The sequence below is a fragment of the Hydra vulgaris genome, chromosome 05 (assembly GCF_038396675.1).
Source record: "Hydra vulgaris chromosome 05, alternate assembly HydraT2T_AEP".
NCBI lineage: Eukaryota > Metazoa > Cnidaria > Hydrozoa > Anthoathecata > Hydridae > Hydra > Hydra vulgaris.
Window position 1 is genome coordinate 15,674,646 of NC_088924.1, and position 23,033 is coordinate 15,697,678.

The following is a 23,033-nucleotide window of genomic DNA, read 5'->3' on the forward strand; positions in this document are numbered from 1 at the left end:
AAGCTTATGTTAGAGGTTTTTGGATTTTTATATTTGTTACTGAGAGATCAAGAAAGTTTATTGTGTGTGTTGATTGCTTTACAACTGAAGAAAAAAGCTCTGATTCTACCTCATTATTAAACTGGGAATGGTATATAATGGCAATCAGTACCATACTTTTTAAATGATTTTACATAATATGGTGGTGTAAGAAAATGTGCCTGCAAACTTTTTTTCAAAATGTTGCAAGAAATTATCCACCATTACTACCAGTAATGTTAAACCTATAGGACAAGCATCTTTTAATGTGTGTATAAAGTTTTCAAATAAAAAATAACAGTTTGTTATTTTTAAATAACACAAATCAAAAAGTATTTTTATTTTGAAAAATAATAACTTTGAATTAAAGTTTTAATAACATATTATTTGATTCTTTAACTGGTATTGTAGAGTAAAGGTAAAGTAAAATAACAATAAACAAAAAAACTTTAAATTCATTGGGATTGAAAACAGTTGTTTTGTTTCGTTAAGATTAGAGGTAGATTTATTGAGATTTACTAAATAATTGAATAACTTGTAATTTTATAATTTGGTGACCTTATTATACTTACTATAACTTTTATTTTGTGATCATTTGGGTAAATAGATCTATATTGATTTTTTGTAAACTTTCTTTTCAGATTTTTTAAAGTAGTCTAAATCTTGCAAATGAGATTTTTGAGTTGGATCATAATTTGTAATATTCCGTTTCGATTTTCCAAGATGTTCTTTAATTTTTTAAGAGCACCAATTTTGTTTATTCGAACAAAGCTAAATATAGGTTTATCATTATTGGTAGTAATGGCTTTATTTTACAGGGATAAAAAATGCTTTATGCTTGTTACTTGGCACAAAAAAAAAAGAGTTCTATTTAAAAAAGTTTGTCAGAGAACAAGATAGAAATAGAGTTTTGCATTAAAATATAAAAAAAATAGGAAAAGTAAAGTAGTATTGGTTACAAAAACTAAGGTAGTATTTGTTACAGATAATTATACCATTCGAATATTAAGAATTAATCTTATTTATTTTGATATATTCATAATTTTATTCATAATATAATCATAATATACTTTATTCATAATATAATCATTTTGATATATTCATTTTAATATATTCATATTTTGATATATTCATAATTGTTTATATTTATTTTTTAGTATTATTTATATTTATTATTTATATTTAATTTTAATTTTACTGATCATTAGTTATTAAATAAGTATTGTCTTAAAATATAATATACAAAGTATAAAGAAAAATACTATTAAAAATATTAATATTTTTTTATAAACTTCACTATGTGTTGGTTATGCTAACATTTTAACACATTATTTGGTTTATGGCCATCCATACTTCATAAAATTCTGGATTAAATACTGTACTGTATAATAACACATTAAAAAGTCTTAGTAATGTGTTTTAAATGGAAAATACTGTGCAACACAACTAAAATATAAATTTTTCTTACCTCAAAAGGTTTACAATGTGTTTTTGTTTCACATGGTGCAGCCATGATACTTTGTTTTACACTAACAATAATTTTAAGTCTAATGTTTATTATTTATTATTATATACTTTTATATTTAATTTATATTATTTATTAATAACTTTTAGCTTAAAATATGTCAAAATACTCAGTTTTGAGTAATCTAAAATAAAAACAATATACGAAATGTAAAAACTTAATATAAATCTTTTCTTTTTTTTTATGAAATATTATATTAAATATATAAAAACTCAGGGACCTGGTAATTGGGGGGTTTTACTAGATACCCGGAATCGGCCATTTTGTTGATGTACCCAGCGCCAGTTATCTTTTAAAATATTTTTAACAAACATAACCTTTAAGTGCTGTAATTAATAAATAATAAAAATAATAAAACAAATTTTGTTTTATTACTTTAAATTGTGTAGAAATATTAATAACCAGATAAAAAAATAGTGCTTCAACCAATAAACTTCTTGATAATTTCAGAAGTTGATAATTCGAATATATTTTTGCTATATTGTTATTACAAAACATTGATAGCAGATAATATTGCAACAAGGAAACTGATTTATACAGATATAAAAACCGTAAAGTAAAACGAAATAATATGAGAATACGAAAGAAAGAAAATGAAAAAGAAAGAAAAAAACAACAACAAGTAATTGCTTCTTCGTATTGCTTAGAATGTGAGAGAAAGATACATTTTTTGCAATTTTAGTTGCAAAAAATGAATGAAAGTTTGATACTTTGCGTAGCTTGTTTTTAAATAAGGTTTTTGCTAAATGATAATTTACAATAAATAATAATATATAAATATAGACATGGTATCAAAGTGGGAGGCACACTACCTCATTTTGAAAAGAATTTCCAACTTTTTTTCAAAAAAACAAGAAACTCCACAACAAAAAAAGTAGGGGAGGGGTGTGTCCCCTCAAATCCTCGATTTCTTATAAAAGTTGTCAATTTCTTTAAAAAAAAGGTTTACACAAAAAAACACCACGGCTACTAAAAACAAAGAAATATTGCATAGTTTTAGGGAGTTTTAATGAATTTTCAGCCGTTTTTAAAAATCTAAATTCTGTTCAAATGAAGTTTTCAATCAATTATTGTTGGAAAAATTATTCGATTGTCTACTTTTTAATTATTTCAAAAACTGATAACGTTTTTTATTTGTCACAAACAAAAAATCATAAAAGAAATTAAAATGAAATACACCAAAAAAATGTTATCTAAATTATTTTTTATTTGTTTAAATTTTTTTTTATTCTTACTTTTTTTAATGGACTCGCTGTCGGGTACCTGGTCTTGAACCTGGTTTTTACCTGAAATTGGGAATCCAGCATATACTGGTTCCGGCACACCTCTACAAAAAGCTAAACTACTGTTTCATTTTAGAGTGTATAAGTATTGATTTGTTTTTGTTTTTAGGAAAATGAATCTATGAAAAAAAAACTTCTTGAAAGTGAAAAGACCTGTGCTGATTTAGAAACGGTAAAAATTCTAATTGTTTGCTTTTATTTTTACCCATTTCACTTACCTTTAAGTAAGGAGAGAGGTAAGTAACTGGAAGTACAAAAAAAAAAAGAGCAAAAAGTAAGATAAGTACTGTGTACTTTTAAATGATTTATGGTCAGCAGTTGCTTGCTTATTTTCACAGTTGCTCTCTTATTTTGCTTACTTTATTAAATACTATCTTTTCAGAAAAAGAAGAAAAAAAATAAAGAATAATGAAAAAAAGATTGCTGTCCCATTCCCACACTTGTCGATGTAAAGGCATTTCTTATACCCCTATTTAGTTGGTCAATGTATGTACTGAAGCCCACAGTAGATGGCTATTTCAGTATAAGATCAGATGGCTCATCTAAATGCACACAATATATATATATATATATATATATATATATATATATATATATATATATATATATATATATATATATATATATATATATATATATATATGTATAGATATATACATATATATATATATATATACATATATATATATATATATATATATATATATATATATATATATATATATATATATATATATATATATATACACACACACACTCACACGTAGATACACATAGTATATACATTTATTTATACAAAAACAGCTAAAAAGATCTGATTACCCATTGAACAAACAAAATCAAAACGAAAGGAAAATTAGAATATGTTGCCAGCAAGAACATTAATTTATAATTAATGGTTGTAATTAATTAACTTTAAATCTATATGTTTTTCACAACCAAATGCTGTATCATACTGTTTCTTTTTTAAGTAATTCTTGGTCTTCCACAGGATTTCTCTCAATTCCATCTGTTGACTTTATGCAATGAATCTTATATATAGAGCATATAAGCAACTCTCTTATTGGTTGATAGTTCCAATAAATTTCTAATTTATTTAAGTCCAAACAACTTGGGATTGTTAGCATGTTTCCAGCGTGCATTTTTTGCATTTAAAGGTAATTAACTATAAAAATTATGATTGGTCGAATCTTTATGGCCAAAACTGTTATAAACATTGGTTGCATTTAATTGGTTGAAAATGAATGCAACCAGTTTGTAATATAACATTTCACATTTTTATTAAAATTTTGAGCAATTTTTATTAACATTCAAAAATGTCTTATTAAAATTAACTCATGTTCATTCAAAAATTAACAAAAGTTGTTAGCAAGTAGTGTAAAAATGTTTATTCAAAAGTAAAGAAAATATATTCCAAACAAATAACAAATATTATATTGCAATTAAATAAAGAATATACAATGCAAATAAAACAAATTTAATGGTAGAAGGTTATAATACTTTGATGCAGATTTTTGTTTTATTTTTTATTTTTTAATTAGGCTCTTGAAGAAATGGGCAAGAAACTTAATATGTAAGAGTTAACTTTTTGTTAAAAATATTTCATTTTCTGTTGTTTGGGTGGCTATTATTGTGAAGGATTTTTTTTTTCTCTCATTTTCAATCTAATGATTTGGAATTTATTTATTTGTTTTTGTTTAGAAATGTTGCAAATGAAATTATAAATATTGACATAATCAAAAAAGAAAAAAAAAAAGAAATAAAAATGATAAAACGTATGTAAAAAATAAAAAATAAAAATGATTAAAAAAAAAATGATAAAAAGTATTTGGTCTAGGAATTAATTTGTGTGGTTTGACAAGGGATTACGAAACTAGCTTATTGTCTCAGCGTTTCGTTTAGCTACGCATGCGTGCGAAGATCACTGTTATTGCGCATCATTTTCATTATAAATCGTTTGATTTAAGCGTAAACAACGCTATTTTTAATTTAACTGATAATGTCGACTTTTGTTCCTGATAAAGTCTTTTTGCGGGGGATTCTTCTTCATTACTTTAACATGAAGAAAAGTGCTACCGAAAGTCATCGTATTTTGGTTGAAGTTTATGGTGACCATGCTCTAGCTGAGCGAACATGTCAGAAGTGGTTTGCACGGTTTAAAAGTGGTGATTTTTGTTTGGAAGACCAAGAGCGACCAGGACAGCCGAAAAAATTTGAAGATGCAGAATTAGCAGCATTGCTCGATCAGGATTCTTGTCAAACGCAAGAGGACCTTGCAAAATCGTTAGGAGTTGAACAATCAACAGTTTCCAGACGCCTCAAAGCCATGGGTATGATTCAAAAAATGTCTCATTGGGTTCCACATGAATTGAAAGGCAGAGACGTGGAAAGAAGACCGTTTTTGAATTGCTGCTTGAAAGACAGAAAAGAAAGGGATTTTTGCATCGAATCGTTACTGGTGATGAGAAATGGATTTATTACAAGAATCCTAAACAAAAAAAAACCTGGGTAAATCCAGGTGAACCAGGTCCATCACAACCCAAACGGAATATTCACTGTGCAAAGGTTATGCTGTGTATATGGTGGGATATGAAAGGTGTGGTGTACCATGAGCTTCTGACACCTGGTGAAACTATTAATGGAGAACGTTATCGATGAAAATTAATGCATTTGAAGCAAGCTCTGGTCATAAAACGACCAGATTGGTGTAACAGACATGATAAACTCATTTTTCAGCATGATAACGCTCGACCACATGTTGCAAAACCTGTCAAAAACTATTTGGAAAATGTCGGATGGGAAGTGTTACCCCACCCGCCGTATTCTCCGGACATTGCTCCTTCTGACTACTACTTGTTCAATTGCATGAATAACGATTTGATTGGACAGCGCTTCACTTCTTCAGAAAATATTGAAAAATGGGTCTCTTATTGGATCACTTCTAAGGATGAAACATTTTTTCGACACGGAATTTGTAAATTGCCAGAAAGATGGGCAAAAGAAGTGACTAGCGATGGACTCTATTTTCATTAATGTATTCATCCATTTAGTTTTTGAAATAAACCTTCAATTTTCTGTTAAAAAGTGCATGAATTAATTCCTAGACCTAATATGTAAAAAAAAAAAGATTAAATTGATTTTTTGTTCGAATATGACAAAAAAGTTTTTTGAAAACACTTATTTGAAAATGCAGAAAATTAAAAGAAATTCCGATTTTGTTCACACAAAAGACAATTTACAAATCAATTCTTGTATTGTATTTATTATTTTACAGTTTAGATCCAATGATTGTAGGAGACAAGTGATTCTCATACCTTTATTATCTCCTAAGTTTACAGTCTTACAGGTTTTTTTAAAGATTTTAATTTATGCTTGGGTTTTTCCTTTTTAAATTTGTGATTATAATAAAACTTTTTCGCTGCATTTCAGTGTATGAAGTGTTTCAGTTCTCATATGTCACTTTTGACAAAATGAAAAATCTAAACTTTGATCTGACTTTTCTTTCTTTATTTCTTTCTTTATTTATTTATTAAAATGATATTTATACAGGATATACATTTTCAGTTATAAAATCTGTTATCAACATGTCAACAGAAATTATAATTATCTGTTATCAACATATCAACAGAAATTATAATTATCCGAAAATAGCAAATAGTATAAAAAGTATTAAAATTAGTAAAGCGTACGTTAATGCTGCTCAAAAAAAATGTGGTTGTTTAAAATGTGGTTTTTTTTTAAATAGTGATAGTTTCTGCCGTATTTGTCCGAAGGTAACTTGTTATTTGTCCGAAGGTAACTTGTTAAATGTCTGAAGGTAACTTGTTAAATGTCTGAAGATAACTTGTTAAATGTCCGAAGGTAACTTGTTAAAACGTGTTGCTCCTGCAATGTAAAAAGAGTTTTTTGTCATTTCAAGTTTTATTTTCGGAAGTCTCAACAATATTTCTTGTATGATACATTTTTATGTTTAATGGTTTCGAAGTGATTAGTAAAATTTTCATAAAGTTCATTATTTAAACACTTTTTCACTAATAAGCATGAGTCTCTTTTGATGGTTTTTTCAATTTCCTCAAGATTGCGATGGCTACCAATTATATCTTTTGCTCTTCTGTCAAATATTTAATAACTACTTTAACTAAAAAAAAAGAAAAAAAAAAGTATTTTCTTTTCACCAACAAATATATTTTTATACTTTTTTTATTATATAAAAACCAAAGAAAAAAAATTATATTTTATTATATATAAAAACCTAAAATATTATTTTTGGTTTTCAGATTTTATTAAAGAGACTTGCTTTTAACAACCTGCAGCCATATTTAATTCGCTCCATTAAACTAACAGAGTATTTTTAAAACTTTTTATAGTTTAAAGAAAAATTCTTTAAGCAATACCAAATTAGCAAGTTATTATTAAAATTCTGTTTTGTAAAAAAAAGTTTTATTATACGTTATATTTATAAATATACATAAATATTAAAAAAAGAGAAAACCCAAACATTAAAATATAATATAATAAAAAATATAAAACATACTTTAGCTTTACTAACAATTCTTATGTTGATGTCAAAGAATTTAATAAAACTAGGTTTCTTTAGAGAAAAAAAATTAACAACCCGGAACTTTCCTTCTCAAAGACAATATGGCATTAAAAAGGAAAAGGTTTTTTGGTTAACATCTCAATAAATAATTTGTTTTAGTAAGTTTAATTAATTCTTATTTTCTAAGGTTAACTTAAGGTATGAACTTGTTTCTCTTTAAGAATTCATAACAATGGCTAGTTTGGTAGAAAAATAGGCATGATATTGCTTTTCGAAATGTTGTGAGATTAAATATATCAATGCTAATAAAAAACTTCAAAAGTTCAACGTTGAATGTTGTTGCAATTTTGAAGCCATGTTTGTTAGATCATAGGATGCTGTATCAGCAAACACTTTGAAGGATTATTTTAGATAAGCATGCATCTCACAGAATACACTAATTGCAAGTATATATGAAAGTTTAAAATGCTTGAAAAAAATGCCAATGCTTAGATTTAAAAACATAATTATTCCATTAAACTTATCATTAAATCACGATTTGAAACATTTTGAGTCGCGCATATTTCTAATTTAATTTTAAAAAACTTTAAAGTGGTCAATTCGACTAGTTAACACATGGAATTGACAGTCAATTTTTTTGGATGATAAATAGTAATATTTCTTCATGACTTTAAAAATACAAAAATAACTATATGCTTGAAAATTAACAAATTTGTATTGTTTTTAAAATAATATTAAGGTAAATTCTTTATTAAATATTTTTTACAGTAGCTTTATAGGAGGGAAAGGTATATATCAAATTTACTAGTGCTAATATTTATATCACATGTTGCAATATTACAACTGTAATAATTGAGCAGATTTAGAAAAAATTAATTTTTTAAGAAATATGGCCTTTGGGAGTCACTTGGGTCAACATTTATTCAAAAAAAACAGTTGTTTTGTAATAGTAATTTATAAAGACAATTATATCTTATAAACTTGTTCAGATTATATTTGATTTTATTTGTTAAGTTAGTACTGCTTAATACTAGTGACCTACATCAAGCAATATTTTGTGTCTTTACAAAAATAATTTGAAAATGTAAAACTCCTTCATTTTTAGATGCAGAGAAAATAGACAATTAGGTGCAAGGCAATATTCCAATTATTCTTATGAAATGGTTGAGAAGGCTTTGACATAGATTAATAAAGGAAAGTCAATTAGGGAGGTAGTAATAAAATTTAAAGATACCTTAGAAACACTAAGAAGGTCATGTAAATGTAAAAAGTCTCTTAAATCTTATGGCCGACCTTGTACACTTAATGATCTTGTGGATGTAATGAAGAAGAAGCTGCCTTAGTAAAAATTATAAATTGCTTGTAATTGGGGATATCCATTAGACTGCCATGATTTGATGGAATGGGTCAAATAATGTGTAGATAAAACTAAAAAAAATATTAAGCAGTTTAAAAGTAGTACTCCAGGAATTGATTGGTGCTATAACTTTGCCAAAAGGCGATGCTTATCTTTACGAAACGCATTAAATATAAAGACATCAAGGGCTTCAGTCAATCACTCTGTAATAAATAAATATTTTGATGAAATACAAGTATCACTTAAGGATGTTAATCCAGATAATATAGTAAACTATGATGAGACAAATTTGACTGATGACCCACTTGTAAGAAAGTCTTGACAAAACGAGGAACAAAAAGAGTAACTAGAGTATTAGACCACAGTAAAACATCAATATCATTGATGGTGTCAGGGTGTGCATCAGGAAGGATGTTACCAATTTATACAGTTTACAAAGCTACACACCTGTATGATGCCTTATGAAAAGGAGGAAGACTGGCTCATGAATGTTCCATTAAAATATTTTAACAATCTAATAGGCAAAAAATGCCTAATTGGAGATTAGGCATTTTTTGACTGGTACCCATCTATCTAATAATATGATTCAAAAGTAGGAAGAAAATATTATTTAATTTATTTTTCTTCCGCCAAATTCCACCCGTTTGCTGCAGATAGATACCCATAAAAATAGCTCGGAGGCAAATTTTGTTGTTTGGAAACAAACAGTTAGTTTGAAGAACTTACCTAAACCCATATTTCCATATTAATTAAAAGATCTTATCAAAGAATTATCTCCAAATATGAGTGAAAACATTAAAGCGGGATTTAAAACGTCTGGTTTACATCCTATATCTAGGGATATTATAATTAGACAACTGCCAGATTTGTCATCATCAGAACCAGAAGTACATCCAATTCAGAATGGAGCTAACATATTGATTGACATTCACCAAAATCTAAATAAGAAATTGAGTACTTTGAAAATCAACGATTCACTAAAGATAAGATTGATGGCGCAAGTGAAATTGACCAACCAGTTAAAAAGAAAAAAAAGTTTAATGTTGAACCAGGCTGTTGTGTATCTTTGATGGATTTAGAAAATGATTTACAAGAGATGACTAAAAATAATGAAAAAAATCTTTCTAATACTAATAATGACCAGTCTACTTTTTCAGATGATGAGGATCAAAATATTGCTGATATAAAAAACTCCGGGCGGACTTTCACAGGGATATACAATCAAAAGGAATATACTGAAGGTTTGTTCATATTAACAAAAATATCTATGGAGAATGGAGGAGTAAAATACTTTATTGGAAAAATTCAAAGCATTCAGCCAGGTACAAGCAGAGACATCCACAAATGTGAAATTATCTTCATGAGACACTACAGGTAAATCAGAGTTACTTTAATTCAAAATTATTTTCCTACAATTTACTACTATTTTGTTGCCCTTTTAATTTAGGAATACAGAAAATAAATTTGTTTGGCCTACAATTGAAGACAACTTGGTAATAGATGATTTCTTCATTGTGGAAGTACTGGAAATGCCTGAAGTGCAAAGAAGAGGAGTTTCAAAGTGTAACTTTGACAAAAATGAAATAAGAAGCTTATGTGTAAATAAGTATTGGATTTATTTCATGAAATGAATTTTATTTTTTGGGTGTAATTTTTATAGGAAGTGCATTTTGTTTGTTTATTTTGGTTTTGTAAATATATTTTTGAATTTTGTACTTTTTCATGTCTTTGACAAACTTAATTGAATAACTGACCTAAGTAACCCCAAAATTAGCTTAACTTGAGTCAGGTACAAAATTATTCAAAATCATGGCAATATTTTAATGCCATGATTTATATTTGCAATAGAAAAAAAGGTGTTAATATGATTATTATAATATATAATAACCAATCCTGTAGATATTATGCATTAAAAATTATTAGGTAAGGTGTTTCATTTTTGACCCAAGTAACCCCATTTTACAGTATTTGTTATTAATATTGGTCTTTGAGTCTTTAATAAATGTGTTGCCAACGTTCCATCTTGAGTCATAACTTACACTCTGACAATTAATATGGTTTTCAATCATCTTATTTTAAAGCTGACTGAAGGGTTCCATTGTTCATTAGATGGAGGCGGCGAGACAGTGGCTGCGACACTTGACATCTCTATAGCTTTCTAAGAAATTTGACTTGCTGGTCTTCTTCATAAGCTTGCTTCATAGGTGTTTATGGGAAATTTTTAAGACAGAATTTTTCAAACTGCAGTATAAAAGTCATATCTAAGGAAAACACTCTTCTTCATTTCCAGTAACTTCTGGGGTACCTCAGTGTTCTATCCTGTATTTTTTCTTATCTACATTAATGTTCTTACTGACAGTCTTAGAACTAAAGTGGCTCTATTTGCTGATGGCTTAACATTATACTCCTGTCTTGACAAAACGTCTTCTTTTTTCAATCGCTTAGAAAAGGCAACTTAAATCTGATCTCACTACTGTAACAGCTAGGGGCTTGCAGTGACTTGTGAATTTTAACTCAAACAAAACTCAGTTATTTATTGTAAACAAGTATCGTAATATTGTCCTATATTAACAAATTCTCCTTATGAGTTCGCTTCTTTACGTTTTCTTGGATTATCATTCACTACTAATCTCTCATTAAAACCATAAATACAATTAATTGAAAAGGTAAGCATCTTCTAAGGTTGTTTCTCTTTTTTGTATTAAAAACTTTTTTATTATCTTTAGGTCGCATTCCCAAGTTGATGAAATGAGAGAGCTGCAGATTGCAATGAAAGTAAACTTTTTTTTTTCTTTTTTTTTAATAATAAAATATAGTGTCAGATGAAAAAATAAAAATATTTCAATATAAAATTCCTTTTTTATAATTGTAAATTTCTTTTATTAACTGCTGTCACTTTGTCGTTACTTTGTGTTTACTCTGGTTTCAAATAACATATTAAATTCTATTAAAAATATGTTATTTTCAAATAACATATTTTTAATAGAATTTAAATAGTACTAATATTTCATTTAATTTTTTTACAAATAAAGTAAAAAAAACATTTTTGTTATTGCAGATTATGTTTTTTAATGCAAAAATGTTCTGCTGCAAAATTTTATCTTTGTTATTATAAATTTTTTTCCTCTGTGGTTAGATGGGAGATATCAATTGTATTTTTTAACAAGTTCTTGTAAATGATAGATAGCTTAAAGCTATCTATCTTTCACAAGAATCAAGTTAGTCCCACAAAATACAGACCTTGGATCCATGAATATTAGGTTTTGCTTTTGGCTACAACCAGTCGGTCTCACGAAATACGGATACTAAGATTGGGTTCATGAATATTTGGCTTTGTTTTCAAAGTTGATGGTTGTCCTGACTTAACTTATGATTTTTAACACTTTGGATTATTGTAATGGATCCACTTGCCAGTAACTAAACAGTGCAAAAAACACTTCTATTTCTGCTGTTGTAATATTTCTTTGCCCGTAAAATAAAGACATGCTATGCAATCGTTTGGCGATGGTTAAATGATTAACCCCAACAATCTTTCTTGCGTTTTACATAATCTTTATTAAGCATCGTTTACACAGCAAGTGTACTTATTAAATATTCTTATTAAAAAATAAGTTTCCCACCCTGCAACTTATTTCTCAAAATAAGAAATATATTTATTGTTTTAAGAATTGATTTTTAACTTTGGACCATAGATTTACGATTTTGCGATCTTTATACAAAAATTAAACTTTTTGTTTTAAGAAACAAATTTTGTGCCCCGTAATATATTTCTTAAAACAAATATGTTTCTTGATTTGACTCTGGACAAAAGATTTGCGGTTTTGCTGTATCAATCAAAATCTTCTTGATTTACACACCAAAATCTTAACCAACTTTTTCGTCTGTACTGTCAATCTTGAGCCAAAATCACCTCTTTTGAGTACTTTTGAAACATAATCAATTATAATTTTTACACCCCCAAATTTGTACGAATATAATATTCACACACCAAATAGTTTTTGTATTTTTATAGTTTTTTAAACTATCAGTAATAAGGATTAAATAACTTTTAGGATAAGTTATGGCAAGAAGATAAAGATGCCAATGAATGTCAACTTTGCATACAGCAGTTTTCACTATCTAAACGAAAAGTATTTTTTATTTTTAAATTAGCTTTGGTTTATTTGTTTTTTATTGTTAAAAATTACTCCACCAACGTATTTGTGTGTACGTGTCTGTGTGTTTTGTTTCAAAATATCGTAATATTTAAAATAATGTTAACATTGTTATCTGTAAAAAGAATCTTTTGTTTAATAACTTATATAAAATATATATACTTTTTTGTAGCACCATTGTCGAAACTGTGGTGGGATATTCTGTCATTCATGCTCGGACAATACTCTTGCTCTAAAGTCCTCTGCAAAACCTGTGCGTGTTTGTGATACATGCTATGAAGCACTACTTTCCAGATGCACTCCGAAACCGAACTGAAATTAATTAGTCCTCCTAATCCCAGCAGTTCAAATAATTAGTTTCTAAAAATAGTAAACTTTAAAAAACCTTGATAAATGTATTAAGTGACTATTATATCATTTTTGTTAAGAAGAGTGCAGTTAAATTATTGATTTAAATTTGATTTTAAACTGAGCTCAATTAAAATAATAAAAAAGGAAATGTATGTACAGTATGTAAGATGATATTTGTAAATTTTTTTAGTATAAATTTAATAACAATCTCTAAAAATCATAATTAATGCTTATAACGTTTTTTCGAAAAAATCCATCGCAAATACCCAAACGTATACGTCCTGGAGATAAATTTTCTGCGTTTTGAAGGAAAACACCTTTAGTTAGTTAACACCTTTAACAAGTTTCAACAAATATACTTTATTAAAATATCAGCTAAATTAATGATAGAAATTGAGCAAAAAATATTAGAAATCACAGCTGCCAATGAGATTAAATTCGGGTAAAAAAAATTCTGCTTTTAATTTTACTAGGAACATTAATTTCTATTTACTTAGAGCTATGTTTTGCCCATCGGCAAGTTGTACCCCAAATCATAATTGCTGGACATTACTCAACTGAAAGTGCAAAGTATCGATGGTTAAAGAGTTTAGTTTGGTGGTAGGTAGGTATAACTTAACGGTAGTACTCAGCGTTCAGTTAAGGTAACAAACACTGCACAGTACAGGATGTTTAGATGCTTATCGCTGTACAGTATTTTCTACCTGCTATGCACTGAACACGTAACAGGTATCGTGTACTAAAGGGGAAAAAAGCGTTTTTAAAGAAAATATTTATCATTTTTAATAATTTTTAATTTTGTTTGTTTTTTATTTATTTAAATTTCTTGCTATATTTTGCTATACAATACTCTTATATCCAAAGATTTTATTATATTAAAGCATAGGAACAGCTACAAGTAGTCATAAAAAATAATCCAAAGCAGTCTCCATTATTAAAAAATGTTTTTGTGTACCGAAGTACTACTCAATGCTGAGTTGGCTGGATTTGTATACCACCACTATTAAAAGTTGTTAGTTAAAACAATTTAGTAACATGAATTTGGATACTTAAATTATGTCGAATTTTTTTAAATAAAATATATTTTAAAAGATTACCAACCTCCCTTAACTTTATTAGCAAACTAATTAGTGAAGCGCTGGAAATAATGGCCAATCAATGATCATCAACTTTTGAAAAAAATGATATTTTGACCTCCTAATATTAATTATGGCCGATCAAGTTTGATCGGCAAGAATTGCAAGGCAAACTTAATAAAAAGTTTAAATACCCTCGAAAACAGAAAGTTGAAATTATTAAGTTAGCAGCTAAATGTTTTTGATTATTAAGATAAAAATAGTTTTGAGACTATGAAAATTTTTAGTTTACAAAATTAAAAAAAAGTACAAAAATATTATTGAATAAGCAAAAATACAGAATGATAAAAAATAGCAAGCTTTAGCTTTAAAATTAACAGTTTTTTTCAAATCCAAATAGTAAATATATCATAAGAATTTAATCCAATAGTAAATATATCATAAGAATTTAAACAAAATAGTTACTTTTGCTTAAATTGTTTAATAATCTCTAAAGTTTGAAATCATTAAACGTCAAAACGATGTATCATGTAGAAAATTCGGGCCTATAGCCTAAGTTGGGTCATACTTTTTTTATTTTATCCCTACTACTGCAAATAGTTGTTATAATATGAATCTAATAAGTAAACGATTAAAATTCGAGCATTTTTAACATCTTAGGGGAAATTTTTTTTTTGAATTTTTAAAATGTCTTGAAATAGTTCGAATTCACCAATAACTAAAATGCAATATTTTAAACTTTAATGAATTAACTGTATCCATTTTTTTGCATTAAACCTAATTCTAACGTCATTTTTACTTTATCACTCGCAATATGCATACTTTGAATATGTTTTGATTGTTTATGTTAAAGTTTAACGCATTGTATGATTGTTCGAATGTTTGTGCACTGATTTGTGGGCTCCTGATATTTACGTTCACATTTCTCCTGATATTTACGTTACATGACATGTTTTTATTTATTTATATTAAATGTGGATTGCAAACGATTTTTTATTTTTACTCGTTTTAGATTGTATAAAGATTAAGTTTATCCAAACCAGAAAGTTAATTGCCGAAAATAGCAGAAGTCTTTAAGCAAAATTTATTCATCAGATGCGCAAAAACCTTCTCATAATCCTTAGATTCTGTAGAACCACCGATCAGAGACGTAAATAAGATATTGGCTGATAACTTGGTTAGCATATGATCGAGAGCGGGCTTTTCAATGATTTCCTATATTAGCATTCTGAAAAGCTTGGATAAATTGGTTACTGACACAAAACAATTAAAAAAATATGTTGGTGAAAATAGAAATTTATCTCAGCATCAATTTAGTTCGTTCAATGAAGTATTTGACATTTACGTTATTGTTGTATCAGGGACCTGTGCATAATCGTTAATGTTAAGATATATCATTTGATTCACCACAATACATATTTTCAGCAAAATTAAGAAGGCGAAGAAACCTGTGGCGACAAAAAAATGTTGAAGAACATTCAGAATTGGCCACAGAAATAATTGGGATTGGTTTTGATGGCTGTATAGACAAAAACTTAAGATTATTGGAACAAGACGATGGTAAAGTTAACAGGACCACTTCCATCAAAGAATCATTACGCTATTTTCTCATATCCCAACAACGTCTACATTGATCATATTTTCCCACAAATTGGTAAGTTGATGTTGCAGAGGAAATCATTTCAGTTTTAAATGACAGAAATTATCTTTTTACTTTACCAAGGGTTATTTGTGATGATACCAATGTAAACACGGGCTAGAAAAATGGCATCATTCGTTTATTTAAAACTTGTATCGACAGACCTCATTATCTACCGATAGTTGACTTTGCCAGTGCAAATTGAGTAAACATTAATATGCCTGATGACGTCATTCATGATATCAGTAAAGATCAGAAATAATTATTTAAAGCTTGCAATGCTATTATGTGAGTATTCCAAAATTTGGATGTACAAACTAAGAAATACTTCATAAATACTCCTCCCGGAAATTATGCCAGGTGGCTCACGTTTGCAAATTGTCTGCTTCAATAATATATATATATATATATATATATATATATATATATATATATATATATATATATATATATATATATATATATATATATATATATATATATATATATATATATATATATATATATATATATATACATATACATACAGTATCGGACAAAACGAGTGCAACCAAATAATGCTAATTTAGTTGCTTTATATAAAAGTGCTGCATTTTTTCAATTTAGAGAAATAACTATGTAACTGTTTAGAGACAAAGTTCTTCAAGTTTTATTCATCACAAGGTTCATTATTTGTACACAAAAATTAATAAATTAATCAAAAGTATTAAAGAAAGTTGATTTCCTTCTGGACAAAACAAGTGCAAATCGACAAAATGTTGACCAAGCTGTATTTCGCTATCAATATTTCTTGGAGAATCCTTTGTTGCCGATCACAGCCTTGAATCTTCGAGGCATAGATTCGATCAGGAGCTTTGTGGAATCGCTGCACAGGCCTTTTGGATTTGTTCAAACAGTTGATCCTTATTACGAACACCTTCACGATTAACTCTGCGGTTGACGATCTCCCACAGGATCTCGATAGGGTTGAGATCCGGAGATTGAGGCGGCCAATCCATCACCGATAGGTGGTTGTCTTGAAACCACTGCTTGACTAATTTTGCTGTGTGTTTCAGATTGTTGTCTTGCTAAAAAAGCCATTTTATTGACATATTCCATTCAGCATGAGGTAACATAACATCTTTCAGGATATTTTTATGCATGAAACGGTCCATTATTCCATCGTTTCGATTTATTGGACCTAGACCGTTAGCAGAAAAACACCCCCAGACCATTACATTGCCTCCATCATGCTTCACGGTTTTATGGTAGTAACGTAAATCGAGGCGTTTTCCGGCCGGTCGACGTACACGGCAAATGCCATCGCTCCCAATAATGTTGAACTTCGATTCATCACTGAACAGGACAGTTCGCCATTTCTGCAGATTCCAGTCAATATGAGATGTAGCAAACAGGAGTCTTTTCTTCTGGTTTTTTAGTGAAATCAACGGTTTCTTTGCAGGGCGTCGAGAAAACAATCCGGCTTCAACAGCACGTCGTCTGATTGTTCGGTCCGATACAGGCAGCTCTAATTGCTTTTGTATCTCGACTGATGATATCCAAGGATCCTTCTTGACGGATCTGACGATCATAGAATCCTCTCTAGAAGTGGTGGAACGCGGTCTTCCACCTTTGTTTTCTGCTGCCAACTTCCCCGTAGAACGATATTTGGAACATAGTCTTGATACGGTCCATTTTTTCACGCGATATTTATCACGAATACTTTTTTGTAACTTTCCACTTACGTAATCGCCAATAATTTTCTTTCTTAGTTCCAATCCAAGACTGTCGGAAGCCATTTTTGCACTTGAAGTCATAAAAATAATAAAAATAAATAATCACGCTTCTCAAGGCTTACCGTGTTACATTTACCTTGTGATAATACAATAATGCTCTGTGGAACACAACGTCTTGGTTGAATGTGGAGTGTATTGATGTAATGAAACACTTGTTGTATTTCACTTCTTGTATTGATTTTCTTCGATAAAACACTTTGATAAAACTCACTTCGATAAACTGTCTTAATAATACTGACTGATTGACTTCCATATACTGACTGAATTACATGTCGATTTACATGTCTCTTATATAGTAAAATGAACCTGTGTGAACCTGTTCTTGAAGATTCTTGATGCTTCTTTTCGATGCTTCTTTTCGATGCTTCTGAAAGCTTCTGGATGCGTCTGGATGCTTCTGAATGTTTCTGGATATTTCTTGATGCTTCTGGATGCTTCCAGATGCTTCTTCTGGAAAATTTTGGAAGCTTCTGCATGATTTTGTAAACTTCTGGATACGTCCTTTAATTATTAAAAAACTTCCGTGACGTTGACACGGACCAGACTTAAGAAAATGAAACAAACCAAAAAAGTTGCACTTGTTTGGTCTGCTGCAAAATGGCAATTGTCAACGAAATTCTGCCTGTGTGCTGTCACCTGTCAGCTGATTGCTCATGTCATGGCATGCTATGACTCCAGACTCCTGAACTGTTTGCTGTGGTAGTATAGTTCGTTTCGTTTTTAAGACATGTAAAGTTAGGAACACTTTTTAGCATTGTTCGATGTTGGTTGCAATCGTTTTGTCCAATACTGTATATATATATATATATATATATATATATATATATATATATATATATATATATATATATATATATATATATATATATATATATATATATATATATATATATATATATATATATATATACATATATATATATATATATATATATATATATATATATATATATATATATATATATATATATATATATATATATATATATAAATACATATATATATGTATAGATATATATATATATATATATATATATATATATATATATACATATATATATATATATATATATATATATATATATATATATATCGATTATAAAACCCAAGTCTGATAAAAATTATTGATTACATCACCAAAGTTTACTGCTTTTGCTGGTTTTTAATCAAGAATAATTTTGGAAACGGGAAGAAGTACGGAGCTTTTTTATGATTATGAAAAGTCTTAATAACCCTGATACAATAGCAATCGCCTAGAAAGTTTTTTCAGTAAAGAAACTTTTATTTTGGTCATCCTGAAAGTGTTTTGATGTCAACCATTACGGATGAAGACAAAGACAAAGCAGTCGATGCTTTGTCTTTGTCTTTATCCGTAATGGTTCATCAAAAGAAAATTATTGCACTCAGAATAGAAGAGAATACTGATGGTATTGAACAAATAGGTATGTAATAACGATGGGAATGAACAAATTAGTACTACCAATCCGTTGATTAGAAATATATAGAAATGTTCTGAATACTATTCAATTAATATTATCGTTTTGATAAAATTTAAGCATTTTGCATTCTAAGTACAACGTACCCATGCATGTCCCATAGATACACAGATCTCCATATAAATCCATACAAACGTTTGAATCTCCGGTAGTTTTAGGTGGTTTATAATTAAGTGGTTTATTGTTATTAAGTTTTTTTACCTTTTTTTACTTGAAATGAGTTACAATGTGAGCAATACAGTTACGAATATTTACTTTAAGGTGTAAATTACATACATATTTTACACCTTAAAATAAACTTATAGAACCCCTAAAGACATGCTTTATCGTTCTATATAAAAAAGATAGATATTACTGCAGAGTCTGGAAAAGTTTCATTGTTGAGACAGATTGCTGGCGCCCTTTCTCTTTTTTGCCCTTTCTCAATCCCCCCCCCCCTACCCTCTCACCCTATCAATTTAAACAAGTTGTCTACGCATGTCAAGTCAAGTTGTCATGAATAACTTTCGTTTTAAGCGTTAAAATTGATTAAATAGAAAGTATTTATACTTTATATTATATTATATAAATAAATAAATTATATTAATTAAGGTTAGGGTGGGATAATCTGAGTTTATTTTTACTTATTTCTGACTTTGAGCAAAAAAAAAAAAAAAAAAAAAAAAAAATATATATATATATATATATATATATATATATATATATATATATATATATATATATATATATATATATATAACAAAACAATTTTTTTTTTAAAAACTATCCGAATAGTTTTTCATTTATTTAACCATAAAATATGAAAGTTTAAAATAATACTTTATAAACTCTCAAATAAGGTTAGGTGTCAATCATATAATTAAAAACTTGTCAATGGAGTGACACCTAAAAAACTATAAATAAAATTCAGAAAGAATTTAAAATAAAATAAAAAAGGAAAAAAAAAAAAAGCGCTAATAAATAAAGATAATATTATTAATTGAAATAAAGTATTATAATAATAATGAAAATAATATGAATAAAGAAAACATTACAAATAGTGATTATAACATGATAACTTTGCTAAAAATTATAACTAATTATAAAAACTATGGTAAAAATAATTATAGTAAAGTTTATAACTATGACAGAAGTTATTAAAATAAATATAACATTAGCAAAAATTAGGACAATAACCATAGAACTATTACTACAATGGAATCACTATCACTATTATTACAAATAATATTAATAAGATTTCTTAAACAAAGGAATATTAATGGTAACAATAATATTAGTAGTAGAGTTAAACAAGACATAAAAGTATAAAATAAAAGTAATAATAGTTTTATAAATACAGTAATATAAAAAAAGCAACAATATTAAAAGATAAAGGTAATATTCATTAAATATATACTCAAATAAAAGTTTCTTAACATTATGATTAATCGTCATTTTTAGTAAACTACATCAAAAAAAGTTTTTATATAACTTTTAAAATTTTGTAAGGAGCACTACTTTGAGTTGTATTCTATAGACCCACAATACCCCGCTTAATGGGGTAATATTTAAGTTACATTTTTATCTTTTTAAATGAAATATACCAACTTATAGTAAAATATGACCGAAATCATTAAGTATGTGTTATATTTAAATTATATGATCAAAGGTTTAAACATAATAGTACTTAAATAGATGTTTTAAACGTAAAACAACTTTTTCAAAGCGCTAAATTAGTAACGCAAAATGAATATTTTTTTCTGTTAGTTAATTTCCAAGGAATTTAAAGCATTCTTGTGGTTCAACTCCCATAGTTATTTTTTTACGAAATTTATTTAATATATAGAATAAATCATATTACAATTCTCCAAATTAAATACATGTTATTCAAATTTAAAAGTTGAAGAACTATTAAAAAGCCAAATCATGATGAAATTATGTTTAAGGAAGAATATAAACTGAAAGCTTAACTAAAAATTATCCAAAATTTTTTGTGCTGTATATTACAGATTCAATATCCTACAAAAACGATATTTTTATGTAATAAAAGTTCAATGTGCAATCCTTCAAAACTACTATGCTGCGTTATCTACTAGTTTTAATTTTAAAAAAATGATATCATAACATTTCATTTCTAAGGTATTTATTGTTGTATATACATTAGATTCTTAATGGCACAATACACATTGACATATAGACCCACATTACCCCACCCAAAAATGTTGTCTATTTCAAAGAAACTATGCATCATTTCGTCTTAAATTAATTGAACCTAATTATCTGGCAATTTATTCTTCAAGGCAAAACATTTTCTATGTATTATACTCCGTTTTTAATACCCTTTTTCTGAAGTTTAAGGTTTTCTATAAAAAATCTCTCTTTAAACCTATGCGCCTTTTTGAAAATAAAAATATACTTATGAATTTGTAAGCTGATAATTAAATTTAAAGAGCTGTTTTAACCACCTATAACATATAGAAAAAAAAAACTCTACCTAAAACCTATCTGAAAAACTGATAAATGTTAATTAGACCCACATTACCTCTTAAACCACCATTACTCCACCCTTTTAAATAAATAAATTACCATCATAAAATAATGGAAGCCAAAATACAACAGACAAGTATTTTATTTAATAAGAAATTAGGATAGATTCGGAAAATTATTTTTTTTCTTTTCATATTAATTTGCTTTACTCAAAACAAATAATAGTTATTTAACAAAAGTGATATTTTTATCTATTTGTTCTTACTAATTGCAATTTTCTTTTGCAAAAAAAGTTTACGTTTTTCTTTTATTTCTTATTAATTAAAGATGATATTAATTCAGTTCTTCAATTCATCTTCAACAGCATTAGTCTGTTCGGGAATCTCACTGCACAATTCTATGCAAACAACAACAAACAGAAAAGAAGCCGGATTTTTCCTAAACAACTGAGCAAATAACCACATTAGTTTGTCTGATAGACACCAATGTTCTATTAAACAACTTTACATCAGAAATAATTTCAGATTTCTCCGCAAGTTTCCGCTTGAAAAAAAACAAAAATTTCATTAAGAAATTGGTATCTAAATCATCAGCTTAGTTCATCAGTTTTACTTTTTTCTTACTTGGTGCTGTAGTTAAAAGTAAAAGTTTAATTTTTTTTTAATTTCTTGGCAGGTTGCTAGAAAACTATCGTTTGTTTTTGGCGATAAATAAAATATATCTTTAAAAAGATTTAATTATTATAATACTTATATAAAATTAATTTAACAGAATAAAGCACGTCGTTTTGTACTGAATAAATAAAAACAGTATTTGAACAAGCTTCCGTGGCGCAATTGGTTAGCGCGTTCGGCTGTTAACCGAAAGGTTGGTGGTTCAAGCCCACCCGGGAGCGTGATGTGTTTTGAATATTTGAAGAGATACTCGTAAGTTTTTTTTTTTGAATTTAAAATTGTTATCATTTTTTATTTTATTTGTTACACTTTCTTGATATACTTTCTCTGCACTTTTAATATATATCTTCTTTTTCTATTTGAGTCCTCTCACCATTTCTATCTTTTTCTTTTACTATATTTCTATTTCGGTGCGCTTAAAGTAAATTTAGGTTGTCTTTTTTAATTGCATATTTTATACATTCCTATATTTACATATTATAATTAGACACTAGATAATCGGTATTGTATACGTCGATACCAAAAAGGATGGTCTTGTATCTTGTGGTATCGCTTATATAATAATATCGACACCATCAGTATCGGTTCGATACCACACGATGATCGCATAGTCACGATTAGAAAAAAAATAAACTTTTTGAACTTATTATTAACAAAATACAAGTAAGATTCTTTTTTA

The 23,033-nt window shown here is 27.7% G+C and overlaps 2 protein-coding genes and 1 non-coding gene across 3 annotated transcripts in view; all 3 read left to right on the forward strand.

The window, feature by feature from the left end:
* The window catches only part of LOC136071886 (RUN and FYVE domain-containing protein 2-like), a 54,741-nt gene extending 41,296 nt beyond the window's left edge, over nt 1-13,445 (forward strand). Inside the window, exons 15-19 of the mRNA XM_065797500.1 lie at nt 2,936-2,998; nt 4,368-4,399; nt 11,450-11,498; nt 12,776-12,853; nt 13,050-13,445. Coding sequence (XP_065653572.1) covers nt 2,936-2,998; nt 4,368-4,399; nt 11,450-11,498; nt 12,776-12,853; nt 13,050-13,193 — 366 coding nt within the window. The 3' untranslated portion in view covers nt 13,194-13,445. The remainder of the gene's footprint in view (nt 1-2,935; nt 2,999-4,367; nt 4,400-11,449; nt 11,499-12,775; nt 12,854-13,049) is intronic.
* On the forward strand, nt 9,649-10,490 carry LOC136080620 (uncharacterized). Its single transcript, XM_065797501.1, has 2 exons — nt 9,649-10,097; nt 10,171-10,490. Exons 1-2 carry the CDS (start codon nt 9,793-9,795, stop codon nt 10,352-10,354), a joined length of 489 nt encoding a protein of 162 aa, XP_065653573.1. The 5' UTR covers nt 9,649-9,792; the 3' UTR covers nt 10,355-10,490.
* A 9,056-nt stretch (nt 13,446-22,501) lies between the features above and the next one.
* Nucleotides 22,502-22,575, forward strand: trnan-guu (transfer RNA asparagine (anticodon GUU)). The gene has a single exon. It is a non-coding gene; the product is annotated as a tRNA-Asn (tRNA).
* The last annotated feature ends 458 nt before the right edge of the window (nt 22,576-23,033 follow it).

What these genes read in the sequence shown, in the direction of transcription:
- LOC136080620 (XM_065797501.1), top strand. Translation starts at nt 9,793, where the DNA reads ATGGATTTAGAAAATGATTTACAAGAGATGACTAAAAATAATGAAAAA. An exon ending in ATCTTCATGAGACACTACAG is followed by an intron (nt 10,098 to 10,170) that starts GTAAATCAGAGT and finishes CTTTTAATTTAG; the next exon opens with GAATACAGAAAATAAATTTG.